General features: G+C 50.6%; 2 protein-coding genes across 2 annotated transcripts in view; one reads left to right on the forward strand and one right to left on the reverse strand.

Annotated features, from left to right (window-relative positions):
- LOC124044141 (B-cell CLL/lymphoma 9 protein-like) overlaps window positions 1–17,645 on the forward strand; it is a gene marked incomplete at its 5' end in the record, with an annotated part of 18,756 nt that extends 1,111 nt beyond the window's left edge. The window contains 5 exon segments of the mRNA XM_046363627.1: window positions 47–230; window positions 690–789; window positions 931–3,097; window positions 15,255–15,536; window positions 15,749–17,645. Of these exon segments, the coding sequence (XP_046219583.1) occupies window positions 47–230; window positions 690–789; window positions 931–3,097; window positions 15,255–15,536; window positions 15,749–16,818 (3,803 nt within the window). The 3' untranslated portion in view covers window positions 16,819–17,645.
- Window positions 1–19,980, reverse strand: part of LOC124044457 (transmembrane protein FAM155A-like) — a 349,689-nt gene that overhangs the window by 168,871 nt on the left and 160,838 nt on the right. The window lies entirely within an intron of this gene.

Below are 19,980 nucleotides of genomic sequence, written 5' to 3' on the forward strand. Positions count from 1 at the left end.
CCTGCTACTGTAAACTACAGTAATATGATCGTCTGTCCCTCCCCAGACTGTAACTCCAGTGACGTGAAGCCCCAGGACTCCAACTCCCATCCTCCCCCCAACGCCGGACTCAGCCGCTCCTCCACACCCTCCCACAATGCACTAGGAGGCCAGGGCGCAGCGTCAGAGGCAGGTGGTCAGAAGGCTGGTTCTAAAGTGGTTTACGTCTTCACTACAGAGATGGCCAACAAGTAAGAGAGATCGCAGGGAAACCATGTTTATGGTCCTAATTGCCCATGATGTGTTAGTGATTGAGCTGTAGTAATTGTAGTTGCAGTGTGTGACGTGAACCCTCAGCAAACTCAGTGTTCCACACACCAGGCTATTCTGAGCTTGGTTTGGATAGACCACACACACCTGAGAGTTATGGAGTTATCAAATCCAGAAATCTGGCTCTCCTCCTAACATGTGAAAGCCTGCAGTTATGCCTTGTTTTCAGTGTGCTTGCCTGAAAGTGTGTTCATGTTTCAGTTGTCTCCGATTTACACTGTCCTCTGAACGGAAAAGGAGATGAAAGTGGAAGATGTGTGTGAAACTGTTTGTTTAGTCTGTCGACCTCGGCATTTCCTTCATGCCCTCTGCTAACACTGCCCTCATTCTGCTGCCACAGACACAGACACAAATGTGACTGTCTGGTCTCTGTTCCTCAGGGCTGCTGATGCTGTTCTAACAGGCCACTCAGAAAACATCATCAACTTCCACATGAGAAACATCTCCAACAGCAAGGACAAGATCCCCCTCCCACCCCTGGTAATAACACACGCACACACTGCCATGATGTGATAACTAGACATGTAACTTGGCATACAGTCAGCTTTGATAAATACTTGATTTACAAACCCTCATTTACTCAAACCTCATTTCTTATCCTGCTGCCTTTATCGCTTTTAGAACGATCAGGCAAGACCCCTCCGAGGAGACTCCAAGCCCTCCCAGCAGTCCTCATCTCATTCCTCAGACAAGAACCACCAGACAGGGTCTAAACCTGGCCCGACTGATCAAGCGCCACCACAGCCCCCTCCCCAGGGGGTAAAGCCTGGTTCACTCACCCAGGATGGGGCCTCCTCAGCAGACATGGACCCAAAGAACCTCCATGGCAGCAGCCCTGGTAATACCATGGGTCCAGGTGACCAGACCCCTGGGTCCCAGCCCCAGTCTGAGCAGGGCATGCCTCCTCTGAACCCCCCTCAGCCTGGTGAAGGAGGAGGGCTGGGGCCCATAGGGATGGGTCAGCCTGGTCTGACCCCCCAGCAGCAACAGCAGCAACTGGCCCAGGAACTTCTCAACATGGAGGCCAACACAGAGGGCCTGTCCCAGGAACAACTAGAGCACCGCCAGCGCTCCCTCCAGACCCTGCGAGACATACAGCGCATGCTCTTCCCAGATGACCGCGATGCCCCACCGCCACCCGGTCCTATTGGGGGACTCCCCCAGTCCCACGACGGCATGCCCGATGGGGGGCCCAGGAGGCCGGAGCAGGGCCCTCTCCAGGCCATGATGGCCCAATCCCAGAGCCTAGGTCCACCAGGGGGTTCGGGAGGGTCCCGATCCCAGGGAACCCCATTTGGCCCCCCACATGGTCACCCCAGAGACATGCCCCCTTTCCCAGATGAGCTGGGCCACATGATGGGTCCTGGAGGGTGTGGGGATGGAGATCACATGACCCCGGAGCAGGTGGCCTGGCTGAAGCTGCAGCAGGAGTTCTACGAGGAGAAGAAGAGGAAACAGGAAATGCATCACCGCCCACTTCCTCCCGACATGATGATGCACCCCCACGGGCCGCGCGGCATGATGCGAGGGCCCCCACCACCCTACCAGATGGGCCCTGGAGAGGTGTGGGTTCCAGGGGGGCCAGGAGGGCCACCAGAGCACTATCACGATCGCATGGCCATGGGCCCCAGAGGGATGCCTCCTCACATGCAGAGGATGCCTGGGTTCCCCCAGGGCATGATGAACCCTGACATGGAGGGACCCCCCAGGCCCGGGATGGGCTGGCCTGAAGACATGCCCCCGAGGATGGGGGACGGCCGGGGGTTTCCAGGAGGGCCAGGGGGTATGTTCGGAGGTCCAGGGGTACGGGGAGAGCGCTTCCCCAACCCCCAGTCAGTCCAGGAGGCCATGTTTCACCAGGGCATGGGAGGCGACAAGGGACCGGGCCTTCCTCCACAGATGATGATGGAGATGCAAAGGATGATGGGACACCAAAGAGGTGGCATGGAGCCAGGTAACGGGGGCGGGATGATGTTTCCCAGGATGCCCGGCGAGGGCTCCATGAGCCCCTCTTCCAGACTGGTTGTGATGGGGAGCCGGGACATGGGCCCTGAGTTTGGCATGGGCCCCCATGGGAACCCCCAGCTACGAGAGGGGCCTATGAACATGAGCCCAGACGAGATGATGAGAATGAGAGGGCATCCAATGGACAACATGGGGCCCCAGGGAAGGCAGATGCACTTCACAGACCAGCCCCAGCCAGGGGACTTCCCCATGGGACCCGCACGGCCCTTCCCTGGTGGTCCTGGCGGTATGAGGGGCCCTCATGGAGAGCAGGTCTATGCTGGCCCGGAGCACAGGACCACCCCTACGGGGGGCAATGGCCGCCTCAACCACCACCCGCCCTCCGCCGGACCCCCCCAGGGCCAGAGGGGACGTAAGCCTGCAGAGCTGATCATCCAGCCAGGAGGGGGCAGCTCACCCAGTATTAACCCCCTCAAGTCCCCTCCTTTGAGGCAGGTGCAGTCCCCCATGATGGGCTCTCCCTCTGGGAACCTCAAGTCCCCCCAGACCCCCTCCCAGCTGGCTGGTATGCTCTCCGGCACTCCGGGACCCAATGGCCCCCCTAACACTGCCAACTCGGCTCCATTGAAGTCTCCTCACTCTATGATGGGGTCTGCTGGTGCCTCCCCTGTAAATATGAGGTCCCCGTCCCTCCCCAACCCTTCTCCAGGGTGGGCCTCTTCCCCAAAACCCCCCATGCCCAGCCCAGGAATCCCTCAGCAGCAAGGGGGTAAAACCCCCCTCAGTATGACCTCACCTAATATGATGGGAAATATGGAGCAAGGTACAGTACTTTTCTGGATTTCTCTTCTTTCTCCCTCCACTGCTTTCTTCTTGCTCTCCTTTCTCTTCTTTCTCCCTCCACTGCTTTCTTCTTGCTCTCCTTTCTCTTCTTTCTCCCTCCACTGCTCTCTTCTTGCTCTCCTTTCTCTTCTTTCTCCCTTCTCTTTCTCCTTTCTCCCCACTGCTTTCTTCTCGCTCTCCTTTCTCTTTTTCTCCCTCCACTGCTCTCTTCTCCTTTCTCCCTCCACTGCTCTCTTCTTGCTCTCTTCTTTCTCCCTCCACTGCTTTCTTTCTTTCTCCCTCTCCTTTCTCTCCTCCCTCCACTTCGCTCTCCTTTCTCCCTCCACTGCTCTCTTCTCTTCTTTCTCCCTCCACTGCTCTCTTCTTGCTCTCCTTTCTCTTCTTTCTCCCTCCACTGCTCTCTTCTCGCTCTCCTTTCTCCCTCCACTGCTCTCTTCTTGCTCTCCTTTCTCTCCTTTCTCTCCTTTCTCCCTCCACTGCTCTCTTCTCGCTCTCCTTTCTCCCTCCACTGCTCTCTTCTTTCTCTCTCCTTTCTCCCTCCACTGCTCTCTCCACTCTCTTCTTGCTCTCCTTTCTCTTCTTTCTCTCCTTTCTCCTCCACTGCTCTCTTCTCGCTCTCCTTTCTCCCTCCACTGCTCTCTCTTTCTCTTTCTCTCCTTTCTCCCTCCACTGCTCTCTTCTTGCTCTCCTTTCTCTTTCCCTCCACTGCTCTCTTCTCGCTCTCCTTTCTCCCTCCACTGCTCTCTTCTTGCTCTCCTTTCTCTCCTTTCTCCCTCCACTGCTCTCTTCTCGCTCTCCTTTCTCCCTCCACTGCTCTCTTCTCGCTCTCCTTTCTCCCTCCACTGCTCTCTTCTCGCTCTCCTTTCTCCCTCCACTGCTCTCTTCTTGCTCTCCTTTCTCTTCTTTCTCCCTCCACTGCTCTCTTCTCGCTCTTCTTTCTCCCTCCACTGCTCTCTTCTCGCTCTCCTTTCTCTCTTTTCCCTCTGCTCTCCTTTCTCCCTCCACTGCTCTCTCTTTCTTGCTCCTCCCTTCTCTTTGCTCTTCTTTCTCCCTCCACTGCTCTCTTCTTGCTCTCCTTTCTCTTCTTTCTCCCTCCACTGCTCTCTTCTTGCTCTCCTTTCTCTTCTTTCTCCCTCCACTGCTCTCTTCTTGCTCTCCTTTCTCTTCTTTCTCCCTCCACTGCTTTCTTCTTGCTCTCCTTTCTCTTCCTTTCTCCCTCCACTGCTCTCTTCTTGCTCTCCTTTCTCTCTTTCTCCCTCCACTGCTCTCTTCTTGCTCTCCTTTCTCTTCTTTCCCTCCACTGCTCTCCTTTCTCTTGCTCTCCTTTCTCTTCTTTCTCCCTCCACTGCTCTCTTTCTTGCTCTCCTTTCTCTTCTTTCTCCCTCCACTGCTTTCTTCTTGCTCTCCTTTCTCCCTCTGCTCTCTTTTCTCCCTCCACTGCTCTCTTCTTGCTCTCCTTTCTCTTCTTTCTCCCTCCACTGCTCTCTTCTTGCTCTCTTTCTCTCTTTCTCCCTCCACTGCTCTCTTCTCGCTCTCCTTCCACTCTCTTCTTTCTCCCTCCACTGCTCTCTTCTTCTCCTTTCTCTTCTTTCTCCCTCCACTGCTCTCTTCTCGCCTCTCCTTTCTCCCTCCACTGCTCTCTCTTTCTCTCTCTCCTTTCTCCCTCCACTGCTCTCTTCTGCTCTCCTTTCTCCCTCCACTGCTCTCTTCTTGCTCTCCTTCTCTTTCTCCCTCCACTGCTCTCTTCTTGCTCCCTCCACCTTTCTTCTTTCTCCCTCCACTGCTCTCTTCTTGCTCTCCTTTCTCTTCTTTCTCCCTCCACTGCTCTCTTTCTCCTCTGCTCTCCTTTCTCTTCTTCTCCCTCCACTGCTCTCCTTTCTCCCTCCACTTTCGCTCTCCTTTCTCCCTCCACTGCTCTCTTTCCCTCTCTTGCTCTTCTCTCTTTCTCTTCTTTCTCCCTCCACTGCTCTCTTCTCGCTCTCCTTTCTCCCTCCACTGCTCTCTTCTCGCTCTCCTTTCTCCCTCCACTGCTCTCTTCTCGCTCTCCTTTCTCCCTCCACTGCTCTCTTCTCTCTCTCCTTTCTCCCTCCACTGCTCTCTTCTTGCTCTCCTTTCTCTTCTTTCTCCCTCCACTGCTCTCCTTTCTCTTCTTTCTCCCTCCACTGCTCTCTTCTTGCTCTCCTTTCTCCCTCCCTCCACTGCTCTCTTCTCGCTCTTCTCCTTTCTCCCTCCACTGCTCTCTCTTTCTCCTTTCTCCCTCCACTGCTCTCTTCTTGCTCTCCTTTCTCTTCTTTCTCCCTCCACTTTCTCTCCTCTTGCTCTCCTTTCTCTTCTTTCTCCCTCCACTGCTCTCTTGTTTCTCCTTTCTCTCTTTCTCCCTCCACTGCTCTCTCTCTCTCTTCTTTCTCCCTCCACTGCTCTCTTCTTGCTCTCCTTTCTCTTTCTTTCTCCCTCCACTGCTCTCTTCTTGCTCTCCCTTTCTCTCTTTCTTTCTCCCTCCACTGCTCTCTTGTTGCTCTCCTTTCTCTTCTTTCTCCCTCCACTGCTCTCTTCTTGCTCTCCTTTCTCTTCTTTCTCCCTCCACTGCTCTCTTCTTGCTCTCCTTTCTCTTCTTTCTCCCTCCACTGCTCTCTTCTTGCTCTCCTTTCTCTTCTTTCTCCCTCCACTGCTCTCTTCTCGCTCTCCTTTCTCCCTCCACTGCTCTCTTCTTGCTCTCCTTTCTCTTCTTTCTCCCTCCACTGCTCTCTTCTTGCTTTCTCTTCTTTCTCCCTCCACTGCTTCTGTTGCTCTCCTTTCTCTTTCTCCCTCCACTGCTCTCTTTTCTCCTTTCTCCCTCCACTGCTTTCTTTGCTTTCTTCCTCCACTGCTCTCCTTTCTCCCTCCACTGCTCTCTTCTTGCTCTCCTTTTCCCTCCACTTCTCCCTCCACTGCTTTCTCTCCCTCCTTGCTCTCCTTTCTCTTCTTTCTCCCTCCACTGCTCTCTTCTTGCTCTCCTTTCTCTCTTTCTCCACTGCTCTCTTCCTTTCTCTTCTTTCTCCCTCCACTGCTCTCTTCTTTGCTCTCCTTTCTCTTCTTTCTCCCTCCACTGCTCTCTTCTCGCTCTCCTCTCTCCCTCCACTGCTCTCTTCTTGCTCTCCTTTCTCTTCTTTCTCCCTCCACTGCTTTCTTCTCGCTCTTCTTTCTCCCTCCACTGCTCTCTTCTCGCTCTCCTTTCTCCCTCCACTGCTCTCTTCTCGTTCTCCTTTCTCCCTCCACTGCTCTCTTCTCGCTCTCCTTTCTCTCCTTTCTCCCTCCACTGCTCTCTTCTTGCTCTCCTTTCTTTCTTTTCTCCCTCCACTGCTCTCTTCTCGCTCTCCTTTCTCCCTCCACTGCTCTCTTCTTGCTCTCCTTTCTCTCCTTTCTCTCCTTTCTCCCTCCACTGCTCTCTTCTCGCTCTCCTTTCTCCCTCCACTGCTCTCTTCTTGCTCTCCTTTCTTTCTCCCTCCACTGCTCTCTTTCGCCTCCTTTCTCCCTCCACTGCTCTCTTCTCGCTCTCCTTTCTCCCTCCACTGCTCTCTTCTTGCTCTCCTTTCTCTCCTTTCTCTCCTTTCTCCCTCCACTGCTCTCTTCTTGCTCCCCTTTCTCTTCTTTCTCCCTCCACTGCTCTCTTCTCGCTCTCCTTTCTCCCTCCACTGCTCTCTTCTCTCTCCTTTCTCCCTCCACTTCTCTTCTCTCTCCTTTCTCCCTCCACTGCTCTCTTCTTGCTCTCTTCTTCTTTCTCTCTTCTTTCTCCCTCCCTCCACTGCTCTCTTGCTCTCCTTTCTCTCTTTCTCCTCTTCTGCTCTCTTCTCTCTCCTTCTCCTTTCTCCCTCCACTGCTCTCTTCTTGCTCTCTTTCTCTCTTTCTCCCTCCACTGCTCTCTTCTTGCTCTCCTTTCTCCTCCACTTCTCTCCACTCCTTTCTCTCTTGCTCTCCTTTTCTCTTCTTTCTCCCTCCACTGCTCTCTTCTTGCTCTCCTTTCTCTTCTTTCTCCCTCCACTGCTCTCTTCTCGCTCTCCTTTCTCCCTCCACTGCTCTCTTCTCGCTCTCCTTTCTCCCTCCACTGCTCTCTTCTTGCTCTCCTTTCTCTCCTTTCTCCCTCCACTGCTCTCTTCTTGCTCTCCTTTCTCTTCTTTCTCCCTCCACTGCTCTCTTCTTGCTCTCCTTTCTCTTCTTTCTCCCTCCACTGCTCTCTTCTTGCTCTCCTTTCTCTCCTTTCTCCCTCCACTGCTCTCTTCTTGCTCTCCTTTCTCTTCTTTCTCCCTCCACTGCTCCCTCTGCTTTTCTCTCCTTTCTCTTCTTTTCCCTCCACTGCTCTCTTCTCGCTCTCTTTCTCCCTCCACTGCTTTCTTTCTCTTCTTTCTCCCTCCACTGCTCTCTCTTGCTCTCCTTTCTCTTCTTTCTCCCTCCACTGCTTCTTCTCGCTCTTCTTTCTCCCTCCACTGCTCTCTCTTCTCTCTCCTTTCTCCTCCACTGCTCTCTTCTTTCTCTGCTCTCACTGCTTTCTTCTCTTCTCCTTCTCCCTCCACTGCTCTTCTGTTTCTCTCTTTCTCCCTCCACTGCTCTCTTCTCGCTCTCCTTTCTCCCTCCACTGCTCTCTTCTTGCTCTCCTTTCTCTCCTCCCTCCACTGCTTTCTTCTCGCTCTCTTTCTCCCTCCACTGCTCTCTTTCTCGCTCTCTCCTTTCTCCCTCCACTCTCTTCTCTTTCTCCCTCCACTGCTCTCTTCTCTCTCCTCCACTGCTCTCTTCTTGCTCTCCTTTCTCTTCTTTCTCCCTCCACTGCTCTCTTCTCGCTCTCTTTCTCTCTCCACTGCTCTCTTCTCCTCCTTTCTCTCTTTCTCCCTCCACTGCTCTCTTCTCGCTCTCCTTTCTCCCTCCACTGCTCTCTCTCTCTTCTCCTTTCTCCCTCCACTGCTCTCTTCTTGCTCTCTCCCTTTCTTCTCCTTTCTCTCCACTGCTCTCTTCTTCTCTTTCTCCCTCCACTGCTCTCTTCTTGCTCTCCTTTCTCCCTCCCTGCTTCTTCTCTCCTTTCTCTCCACTGCTCTCTCTCTCGCTCTCCTTTCTCCCTCCACTGCTCTCTTTCTCTTTTCCCTCTCTTATTGCTCTCCTCTTCTCTCTCCTTTCTCCCTCCACTGCTCTCTTCTCGCTCTCTTTTCCTTTCTCCCTCCACTGCTCTCTTCTCGCTTCCTTTCTCCCTCCACTGCTCTCTTCTTCTCCTCTCCCTCCACTGCTCTTCTCTCTCCCTCCACTGCTCTCCTTTCTCTTCTTTCTCCTCCACTGCTCTCTTCCTTTCTCCCTCCACTGCTCTCTTCTCTGTTGCTCTCCTTTCTCCCTCCACTGCTCTCTCTGCTCTCTCTCCTTTCTCCCTCCACTGCTCTCTTCTTGCTCTCCTTTCTCTTCTTTCTCCCTCCACTGCTCTCTTGTTGCTCTCCTTTCTCTTCTTTCTCCCTCCACTGCTCTCTTCTTGCTCTCCTTTCTCTCCTTTCTCCCTCCACTGCTCTCTTCTCGCTCTCCTTTCTCCCTCCACTGCTCTCTTCTTGCTCTCCTTTCTCCCTCCACTCTTTCTTCCTTTCTCCTCCACTGCTCTCTTGTTGCTCTCCTTTCTCTTCTTTCTCCCTCCACTGCTCTCTTCCTCCACTGCTCTCTTTCTCTTCTTTCTCCCTCCACTGTTTTCTCCTTTCTCTCTTTCTCCCTCCACTGCTCTCTTGTTGCTCTCCTTTCTCTCCTTTCTCCCTCCACTGCTCTCTTCTTGCTCTCCTCCACTGCTTCTCTTCTTTCTTTCTCCCTCCACTGCTCTCTTCTTGCTTCCTTTCTCTCTTTCTCCCTCCACTGCTCTCTTCTTCTTCTCCCTCCACTGCTCTCTTCTCTTCTCCTTTCTCTTCTTTCTCCCTCCACTGCTCTCTTCTTGCTCTCCTTTCTCTTCCTTTCTCCCTCCACTGCTCTCTTTTGCTCTCCTTTCTCTTCTTTCTCCCTCCACTGCTCTCTTCTCTTGCTCTCCTTTCTCCCTCCACTTTCTCTTCTTTCTCCTTTTCTCTTCTTTCTCCCTCTGCTTTCTTCTTTCTCCCTCCACTGCTCTCTTCTCGCTCTCCTTTCTCCCTCCACTGCTCTCTTCTCGCTCTCCTTTCTCCCTCCACTGCTCTCTTCTTGCTCTCCTTTCTCTTCTTTCTCCCTCCACTGCTCTCTTCTTGCTCTCCTTTCTCTTCTTTCTCCCTCCACTGCTCTCTTCTTGCTCTCCTTTCTCTTCTTTCTCCCTCCACTGCTCTCTTCTTGCTCTCCTTTCTCTCTTTCTCCCTCCACTGCTCTCTTCTGCTCTCCTCTCTCTTTCTCTCCACTGCTCTTTGTTCGCTCTCCTTTCTCTTCTTTCTCCCTCCACTGCTCTCTTCTCTTGCTCTCTTTCTTCTTTCTCCCTCTGCTCTCTTCTTGCTCTCCTTTCTCTTCTTTCTCCTCCACTGCTCTCTCTTGCTCTCTTTCTCTTCTTTCTCCCTCCACTGCTCTCTTCTTGCTCTCCTTTCTCTTTCTTTCCCTCCACTGCTCTCTTCTTGCTCTCCTTTCTCCTTTCTCCCTCCACTGCTTTCTTCTTGCTCTCTCTTTCTCTCCTTTCTCCCTCCACTGCTTCTTCTTGCTCTCCTTTCTCTTCTTTCTCCTCCACTGCTCTCTTCTTCGCTCTCCCTTTCTCTTCTTTCTCCTCCACTGCTCTCTTCTTGCTCTCCTTTCTCTTCTTTCTCCCTCCACTGCTCTCTTGTTGCTCTCCTTTCTCTTCTTTCTCCCTCCACTGCACTGCTCTCTTTCTCCTCTCCACTGCTTTCTTCTCGCTCTCCTTTTCTCCCTCCACTGCTCTCTTCTTGCTCTCCTTTCTCTCTTTCTCCCTCCACTGCTCTCTTCTCGCTCTCCTTTCTCTTTCTCCCTCCACTGCTCTCTTGTTGCTCTTCTTCTTTCTCCCTCCACTGCTCTCTTCTTGCTCTCCTTTCTCTTCTTTCTCCCTCCACTGCTCTCTTCTCTCTCTCCTTTCTCCCTCCACTCTCCCTCTCTCTCTTCTTTCTCCCTCCACTGCTCTTCTTCTTGCTCTCCTTTCTCTCTCTTTCTCTCCTTCCTCTCTTCTCTTGCTTCCTTTCTCTCTTTCTCCCTCCACTGCTCTCTTGTTGCTCTCCTTTCTCTTCTTTCTCCCTCCACTGCTCTCTTCTCGCTCTCCTTTCTCCCTCCACTGCTCTCTTCTCGCTCTCCTTTCTCCCTCCACTGCTCTCTTCTTGCTCTCCTTTCTCTTCTTTCTCCCTCCACTGCTCTCTTGTTGCTCTCCTTTCTCTTCTTTCTCCCTCCACTGCTCTCTTCTTGCTCTCCTTTCTCTCCTTTCTCCCTCCACTGCTCTCTTCTTGCTCTCCTTTCTCTTCTTTCTCCCTCCACTGCTCTCTTCTCGCTCTCCTTTCTCTTCTTTCTCCCTCCACTGCTCTCTTCTTGCTCTCCTTTCTCTTCTTTCTCCCTCCACTGCTCTCTTCTTGCTCTCCTTTCTCTTCTTTCTCCCTCCACTGCTCTCTTCTCGCTCTCCTTTCTCCCTCCACTGCTCTCTTCTCGCTCTCCTTTCTCTTCTTTCTCCCTCCACTGCTCTCTTCTCGCTCTCCTTTCTCTTCTTTCTCCTCCACTGCTCTCTCCACTCCTCTTTCTCCCTCCACTGCTCTCTTCTTGCTCTCCTTTCTCTTCTCCACTTCTCCCTCCACTGCTCTCTTCTTGCTCTCCTTTCTCTTCTTTCTCCCTCCACTGCTCTCTTCTTGCTCTCCTCTTCTTTCTCCCTCCACTGCTCTCTTCTTGCTCTCCTTTCTCTTCTTTCTCCCTCCCTCCACTGCTCTCCTTTTTCTCCCTCCACTGCTCTCTTCTCGCTCTCCTTTCTCTTCTTTCTCCCTCCACTGCTCTCTTCTTGCTCTCCTTTCTCTTCTTTCTCCCTCCACTGCTCTCTTCTTGCTCTCTTTTCTCTTCTTTCTCCCTCCACTGCTCTCTTGTTGCTCTCCTTTCCTCTTCTTTCTCCCTCCACTGCTTTCTTCGCTCTCCTCCTTTCTCCCTCCACTGCTCTCTTCTCGCTCTCCTTTCTCCCTCCACTGCTCTTTCGCTTCTTTCTCTCCTCCACTGCTCTCTTCTCGCTCTCTCTTTCTCCCTCCACTGCTCTCTTCTTGCTCTCCTCTTCTCGCTCTCTCTTTCTCCCTCCACTGCTCTCTTCTTGCTCTCCTTTCTCTTCTTTCTCCCTCCACTGCTCTCTGCTCTCCTTTCTCCTCCACTGCTCTCTTCTTTCTCTTTCTCTTTTTCTCCCTCCACTGCTCTCTTCTTGCTCTCCTTCTCTTCTTTCTCCCTCCACTGCTCTCTTCTCGCTCTCCTCTCTTTCTCCCTCCACTGCTCTCTTCTTGCTCTCTCTCCTTTCTCCCTCCACTGCTCTCTTCTCGCTCTCCTTTCTTTCTTTCTCCCTCCACTGCTCTCTTCTTGCTCTCCTTTCTCTTCTTTCTCCCTCCACTGCTCTCTTCTTGCTCTTTCTCTTCTTTCTCCCTCCACTGCTTTCTCTTCTTTCTCCCTCCACTGCTCTCTTCTGCTCTCCTCCACTTCTCTTCTTTCTCCCTCCACTGCTCTCTGCTCTCCTTTCTCTTCTTCTCCCCTCCACTGCTCTCTTTCTCCACTCTTCTCTCTCTTTCTCCCTCCACTGCTCTCTTCTCTCTCGCTCTCCCTCCTTCTCTTCTTTCTCCCTCCACTGCTCTCTTTCTCGCTCTCCTTCTCTCCACTGCTTCTTCTCTTCTTTCTCCCTCCACTGCTCTCTTCTCGCTCTCCTTTCTTTCTTTCTCCCTCCACTGCTCTCTTCTCTCTTCCTTTCTTTCTCCTCCACTGCTCCCTCCACTGCTCTCCTTTCTCTTCTTTCTCCCTCCACTGCTCTCTTCTCGCTCTCCTTTCTCTTCTCCACTTCTTTCTCCCTCCACTGCTCTCTTTCTCTTCTTTCTCCCTCCACTCTCTTTCTCTTTTCTTCTTTCTCCCTCCACTGCTCTCTTCTTGCTCTCCTTTCTCTTCTTTCTCCCTCCACTGCTCTCCTTTCTCTTCTTTCTCCCTCCACTGCTCTCTTCTTGCTCTCCTTTCTCTTCTTTCTCCCTCCACTGCTCTCTTCTCGCTCTCCTTTCTCTCCACTGCTCTCTCCTTTCTCTTCTTTCTCCCTCCACTGCTCTCTTCTCGCTCTCCTTTCTCTTCTTTCTCCCTCCACTGCTCTCTTCTTGCTCTCCTTTCTCTTCTTTCTTTCTCCCTCCACTGCTCTCTTCTCTTCTTCTTTCTCCCTCCACTGCTCTCTTCTCGCTCTCCTTTCTCTTCTTTCTCCCTCCACTGCTCTCTTCTTGCTCTCCTTTCTCTTCTTTCTCCCTCCACTGCTCTCTTCTTGCTCTCCTTTCTCTTCTTTCTCCCTCCACTGCTCTCTTCTCGCTCTCCTTTCTCTTCTTTCTCCCTCCACTGCTCTCTTCTTGCTCTCCTTTCTCCCTTGCTCTCTTCTCGCTCTCCTTTCTCCCTCCACTGCTCTCTTCTTGCTCTCCTTTCTCTTCTTTCTCCCTCCACTGCTCTCTTCTTGCTCTCCTTTCTCTCCTTTCTCCCTCCACTGCTCTCTTCTGCTCTCCTTTCTCTTCTTTTCCCTCCACTCCTTTCTCTTCTTTCTCCCTCCACTGCTCTTTTCTCGCTCTCTTTCTCCCTCCACTGCTCTCTCTTCTTTCTCGCTCTCCTTTCTCTTCTTTCTCCCTCCACTGCTCTCTTCTTGCTCTCCTTTCTCTTCTTTCTCCCTCCACTGCTCTCTTCTCGCTCTCCTTTCTCTTCTTTCTCCCTCCACTGCTCTCTTCTCGCTCTCCTTTCTCTTCTTTCTCCCTCCACTGCTCTCTTCTCGCTCTCCTTTCTCTTCTTTCTCCCTCCACTGCTCTCTTCTCGCTTCTCTTCTTGCTCTCCTTTCTCTTCTTTCTCCCTCCACTGCTCTCTTCTCGCTCTCCTTTCTCTTCTTTCTCCCTCCACTGCTCTCTTCTTGCTCTCCTTTCTCTTCTTTCTCCCTCCACTGCTCTCTTCTTGCTCTCCTTTCTCTTCTTTCTCCCTCCACTGCTCTCTTCTTGCTCTCCTTTCTCTTCTTTCTCCCTCCACTGCTCTCTTCTCGCTCTCCTTTCTCTTCTTTCTCCCTCCACTGCTCTCTTCCCTCCACTGCTCTCTCTCCTTTCTCTTCTTTCTCCCTCCACTGCTCTCTTCTCGCTCTCCTTTCTCCCTCCACTGCTCTCTTCTCGCTCTCCTTTCTCTTCTTTCTCCCTCCACTGCTCTCTTCTCGCTCTCCTTTCTCCCTCCACTGCTCTCTTCTGCTCTCCTTTCTCTTCTTTCTCCCTCCACTGCTCTCTTCTCGCTCTCCTTTCTCCCTCCACTGCTCTCTTCTTGCTCTCCTTTCTCCTTTCTCCCTCCACTGCTCTTCTCGCTCTCCTTTCTCTTCTTTCTCCCTCCACTGCTCTCTTCTGCTCTCCTTTCTTCTCTTCTTTCTCCCTCCACTGCTCTCTTCTTGCTCTCCTTTCTCCCTTCTCTCCTTTCTCCCTCCACTGCTCTTCTCGCTCTCCTTTCTCCCTCCACTGCTCTCTGCTCTCCTTTCTCTTCTTTCTTTCTCCCTCCACTGCTCTCTTCTTGCTCTCCCTTTCTCTTCTTTCTTTCTCCCTCCACTGCTCTCTTCTCTCCTTTCTCCCTCCTGCTCTCTTTCTCCTTTCTCCCTCCACTGCTCTCTTCTCGCTCTTTCTCCCTCCACTGCTCTCTTCTCGCTCTCCTTTCTCCCTCCACTGCTCTCTTCTCGCTCCTTTCTCTTCTTTCTCCCTCCACTGCTCTCTTCTCGCTCTCCTTTCTCTTCTTTCTCCCTCCACTGCTCTCTTCTTGCTCTCCTTTCTCTTTTCTCCCTCCACTGCTCTCTTCTGCTCTCTCCTTTCTCTTCTTTCTCCCTCCACTGCTCTCTTCTTGCTCTCCTTCTCTCTTTCTTTCTCCCTCCACTGCTCTCTTCTTGCTCTCCTTTCTCTTCTTTCTCCCTCCACTGCTCTCTTCTCGCTCTCCTTTCTCTTCTTTCTCCCTCCACTGCTCTCTTCTTGCTCTCCTTTCTCTTCTCCCTCCACTGCTCTCTGCTCTCCTTTCTCTTCTTTCTCCCTCCACTGCTCTCTTCTTGCTCTCTTTCTCTTCTTTCTCCCTCCACTGCTCTCTTCTTGCTCTCCTTTCTCTTCTTTCTCCCTCCACTGCTCTCTTTCTCTTCTTTCTCCCTCCTTTCTCTTCTTTCTCCCTCCACTGCTCTCTTCTTGCTCTCCTTTCTCTTCTTTCTCCCTCCACTGCTCTCTTCTTCGCTCTCCTTTCTCTTCTTTCTCCCTCCACTGCTCTCTTCTTGCTCTCCTTTCTCTTCTTTCTCCCTCCACTGCTCTCTTCTCGCTCTCCTTTCTCTTCTTTCTCCCTCCACTGCTCTCTCCTTTCTCTTCTTTCTCCCTCCACTGCTCTCTTCTCGCTCTCCTTTCTCTTCTTTCTCCCTCCACTGCTCTCTTCTCGCTCTCCTTTCTCTTCTTTCTCCCTCCACTTCTCTTACCTGATGTGATAAACAACATTACTAATGTTGAGTTCAAGACAGAAATAATATTCATTTTGAGAGTAAAAAAAAAAAACTTACTACCTGATGGAGATGCATGATTGGGTGAAGATGACATCATGTCTTGAATAGAGGGTTGTTTTGTAATGTCCCTCCTCCTGCAGCACTCTGTCTGTTGTCCAGGCAGTCTAAACAGATCTCTGTTGTATATCTGGGAGTACAGGCTAGAATTTGTCTCCATCAGCTTCAAATCAAATCATTTATAAGTCAATAAGTCAATTGAAAGCATCATTCTCATCCATGTAAACACATTTCCCCATTTCCCCATTTCAGGTAAATTGCTCCCCCTTGTGGCCATGTAACTTCACTGTATCTAAATGAATTAAAGTCATTATTTACAATTGACATGTATTGTATGTCAATCTGAAACATGTTTGACACATTGTCCCTTCTTTCAAGTAACCAGGGTAAACCAGGGTATTTTTAGCTACTTAATGAATAGGACTCATGTAAAGAGTTTACTTTCATATTTCTCACCTCTCCACAGGTGGTAATGGCCCCCTCTCGGCCCCCCCCTCGTCAGGAGCCCAGTCTGGCTCCATGCCCCTCCAGGGGGGTCCAGGCAGCGCCCCGACCGGCAGCCCTTACTCCCTACCCCCCGAACCTACGCTATCCCAGAACCCCCTCTCCATCATGATGTCACGCATGTCCAAGTTCGCCATGCCCAGCTCCACCCCCCTCTATCATGACGCCATCAAGACCGTGGCGAGCTCAGATGACGACTCGCCCCCTGCGCGCTCCCCGAACCTGCCCTCCATGAACAACAACGGTGAGTGGACGGAGATTAGATGTCATGTTATACCGTATTCAAATATCTTGTAAATAAATAACTATTTTGAGATTTAATGTATATATTCTGTAACACTTTTTCTTAGAGCTTTCACTTTATGGTTTACCTGACATGATTGAAGAATAATTAAATTATAACATGCTGTCTGTGCACTAATGTCCCTCTCTCTCTCTCTCTGTGGCCCTCTGTAGGTATGGGAATGAACCACCACCAAGGTCCTCCTCGCATGATGGGCCCCAGCTCCTCTGGCCCCATGCCTGTCCTCAGTCCCCTGGGTATGACCCCCGTGGGCTCACAGCCTCTCTCCCACGGTATGCCCCAGCAGATGCCCTCCCCAAACCCCCCCAACATGGGCCCTGGCATGATGCCTCATGGCATGATGATGCATCCCAACCCCCAGGACCAAGGCATGGGTAACCCCCAGATGATGCCCCAGGGGCGCATGGGCTACCCCCACAGAGGGCAGGGCTACCCCCTCCCCCAGTCCCCCTCCCAGCAGGGTGCCTACTCCCCCCACAATGGCCCTGTGCCCCAGGGCTTCCCAGGACACCCCATGGGCTTCCAGGGAGAAGGGGGTCCTATGGGGGGTCGGATGGGGAACATGCCTCCTGGAGGTGGAGGCGATGGAGGTAGGCCCAACAACCCTGGAGGACCACAGTTCAACATGCACGGAGAGTTCAGTGATGTAGACCTGCATGAGGTGATGCGAACCGGAGCATCCGGTATGCCAGAGTTTGACCTGTCCAGGATCATCCCATCAGAAAAGCCCAGCCAGACGCTGTCCTACTTTCCTAGGGGAGGAGGAGATGGCCCCGGCCCAGGGGGTAAACCTCCACACATGCAGGGAATGATGCAGGGGATGATGGGGGAGGGCCCCCCAAGGATGGGCATGCCCATGCAGGGGCTGGGGGGGATGCCTGGCGGGCCGGGAGGCACTATGGGCCCCCAGGATATGCCCATGGGAAACCCTTCCCATAATCCTATGAGGGCACATGGGCCCCCAGGGTTCATGGGTCAGGGCATGATGGGACCTCAGCACCGGATGATGTCACAGGGGGGTCCAGCGGGCATGATGCAGGGAAAGGAGAGGGGGGTACTCTACAACCACCCTGGGCCTGGGGGGTCGCCCAACATGATGATGTCTCTGCAAGGCATGGGCGTCCCCCCCCAGCAGACGACGATGATGATGATGGGGGGGCAGATGAGGCAACGTGGCATGGACATGGACATGGGGTTCAGCCCAGGGCCTGGAATGTTCTAACACACAACTAATAGAACCATGGACCTCGAATGTTGTGAGCTCATATACAGAATTGGATGGAATGTGTCACGGCAGAAAAGGGAGAGATGGATTAAAACATAGAAAGTAAGGAATGACAGACAGAGATTGGTACTCTGGCATGAAACATGTATCTGAGAGGAGTGATGCCGTTCATGGCTTGTGGGGGGGTCTACATGGCCCCAGTACTTCTCTTTTGCCACAAGCATTTAATTTGGTCTCTTCAGAAATGTCTGAATGTATGGGATTGTTGTGCTTCAATGTCACAATTAAACTGTTCCTCAAGTGTTTTTTTGTGTTAAATCTCTGACTACAAGGTTTGAGTGTCGAAGAGGAATGAGATAAACCACCTTGGAGGACTGTACCGCTAGCTAGCTGTAAATCAACTTTTTCAAATCAGTAAACAAAATCAACAACGGAGTTTCCCAGCAAAGGACAAGGAACTTAAAAATGGAATAAAAAGACTTTGTGAAATAAAATCGTATTTTGTGAAGAGTAATGGAATTATATCTTCTCTAGCTCCATCGTTTTGACTATTTCTGTCCTGTGTGTGTGTGTGTGTGTGTGGGTACGAGCCTGCGACGGTGTGTGTTTTGTGTTGTAAGTATGTATAGGAATTCTATCAGTGACCTCTAAGCTCTCTTACCCACCTTTTCATTGGGGGAGGGATGCCACTCTAAAGAACAGTACTGTTTACCATTGGTGGGATATTTTCATTTTTGTCTTTTCATTTCCTTTAAATCCATTGTATAACAAACCAAACTATGACCTCATAGAGATAATGGTATTATTAAAAAAGCACAAACATTGATAAAAATGTAGTGTCTTCTTTCTCCCATTTCAACTCTTCCCCAGACAGTTTGTGCCATTTCTGATTCCTGTTGCTGTTGGGTCTTCTGTTGACTCTGGGATTTCATTCCCACAGCATTAATCTGATAGAAGATTAACTGAGTGGGACCAGACATAACAGGTGAACTAGGGCTCTACTCTTTTCTGGTATATGTCGGCTCAATAGGAAATTGCTTTCAAATTTCAAGCACTCCATAGTGCTGATCTTCGGCGATACACTGGCTCGATTCAATATGTATCAAGCCAGACGCCAACCAGAGTTCTTCCTGGCCATGCTTCTAACCACCAAATGACACTTACAAACTAAAATGTGTATACATTGTACTATACATTGGTAAGTCAGAGCCTCCTATCACATTCATGTGTGTGTATATATATATATATATATATATATATATATATATATATACACACCTGAAGTCGGAAGTTTACATATACCTTAGCCAAATAAATGTAAACTCCGTTTTACACAATTCCTGGCATTTAATCCAAGTAAAAATTCCCTGTTTTAGGTCAGTTAGGATCACCACTTTATTTCAAGAATGTGAAATGTCAGAATAATAGTAGAGAATTATTTATTTCATCACATTCCCAGTGGGTCAGAAGTTTACATACACTCAATTAGTATTTGGTAGCGTTCCCTTTAAATGGTTTAACTTGGGTGAAATGTTTTGGGTAGCCTTCCACAAGCTTCCCACAATGGGTGAATTTTGGCCCATTAATCCTGACAGAGTTGGTGTAACTGAGTCAGGTTTGTAGGCCGCCTTGCTCGCACATGCTTTTTCAGTTCTGCCCACAAATGTCCAATGGGATTGAGGTCAGGGCCTCATGATGCCATCTATTTTGTAAAGTGCACCAGTTCCTCCTGCAACAAAGCACCCCCGTGCTTCACGGTTGGGATGGTGTTCTTTGGCTTGCAAGCCTCCCCCTTTTCCCCCCAAACATAACCATGGTCACTATGGCCAAACAGTTCTATGTTTGTTTCATCAGACCAGAGGACATTTCTCCAAAAAGTATGATCTTTATCCACATGTGCAGTTGCAAACCGTAGCCTGGCTTTTTTTATGGCGGTTTTGGAGCAGTGGCTTCATTGCTGAACGGCCTTTCAGGTTATGTCGATATAGGACTTGTTTTACTGTGGATATAGATACTGTTGTACCTGTTTCTTCCAGCATCTTCACAAAGTCCTTTGCTGTTGTTCTGGGATTGATTTGCACTTTTCGCACAAAAGTACATTCATCTCTAGGAGACAGAATGCATCTCCTTCCTGAGTGGTATGATGGCTGTGTACTATTGTTTGTACAAATGAACTTGGTGCCTTCAGGCGTTTGTAAATTGCTCCCAAGGATGAACCAGACTTGTGGAGGTCTGCAATTTCTTTTTCTGAGGTCTTGGCTGATTTCCTTTGATTTTCCCATGATGTCAAGCAAAGAGGCACTGAGTTTGAAGGTAGGCCTTGAAATACATCCACAGGTACACCTCCAATTGTCTACAATTATGTCAATTAGCCTATCAGAAGCCTCTAAATCCATGACATCGTTTTCTGGAATTTTCCAAGCTGTTTAAAGGCACAGTCAACTTAGTGTATGTGAACTTCTGACCCACTGGAATTGTGATGCAGTGAATTGTAAGTGAAGTCTGTCTAAACAGTTATTGGAAAAATGACTTGTGTCATGCACACAGTAGATGTCCTAACGGACTTGCCAAATCAATAGTTTTTTAACAAGGAATTTGTGGAGTGGTTGATAAAGAGTTTTAATGACTTCAACCTGTATATGTAAATTCCTGACTGTATACAGTGTCAGTGCCGTCTTTGGTCATGTTCCCATTGGTCCCTACCCCCCACAAGAGCACCCTGATTATTGGCTGACAGTCTACTGCAATGCAACCAAAGACTGTTGAGAAATTATGTTCCACTCAGGCCGTTTACCAATGGAAAAAATTGGCATTTCTGGTCTGCTTAATAGTGGGGTGGCTCTCCAATAGGCACTAAATGCATTAGCAGCTGGGTCTGGTCATATTAGTTGACTGTATAGATGGGTTGCTTGTTAAAGAAGGATCTTTAAGCCTTGAGACATTGAGACATGGACTATATGTGTGCCATTCAGAGGGTGAATGGGCAAGACAAGAAATGTAAATGTCTTTGAACAAGGTATGGTAGAAGGTGCCAGGCGCTAAGGTTTATGTCAAAGAACTGCAGCGCTGCTGTGTTTTTCACGTTCAATAGTTTCCCGTGTGTATTCAGAATGGTCTACCACCCAAAGGACATCTAGCCAACCTGAAACAACTGTGTAT

Source organism: Oncorhynchus gorbuscha, linkage group LG09, assembly GCF_021184085.1.
Source record: "Oncorhynchus gorbuscha isolate QuinsamMale2020 ecotype Even-year linkage group LG09, OgorEven_v1.0, whole genome shotgun sequence".
Classification (NCBI taxonomy): Eukaryota; Metazoa; Chordata; class Actinopteri; order Salmoniformes; family Salmonidae; genus Oncorhynchus; species Oncorhynchus gorbuscha.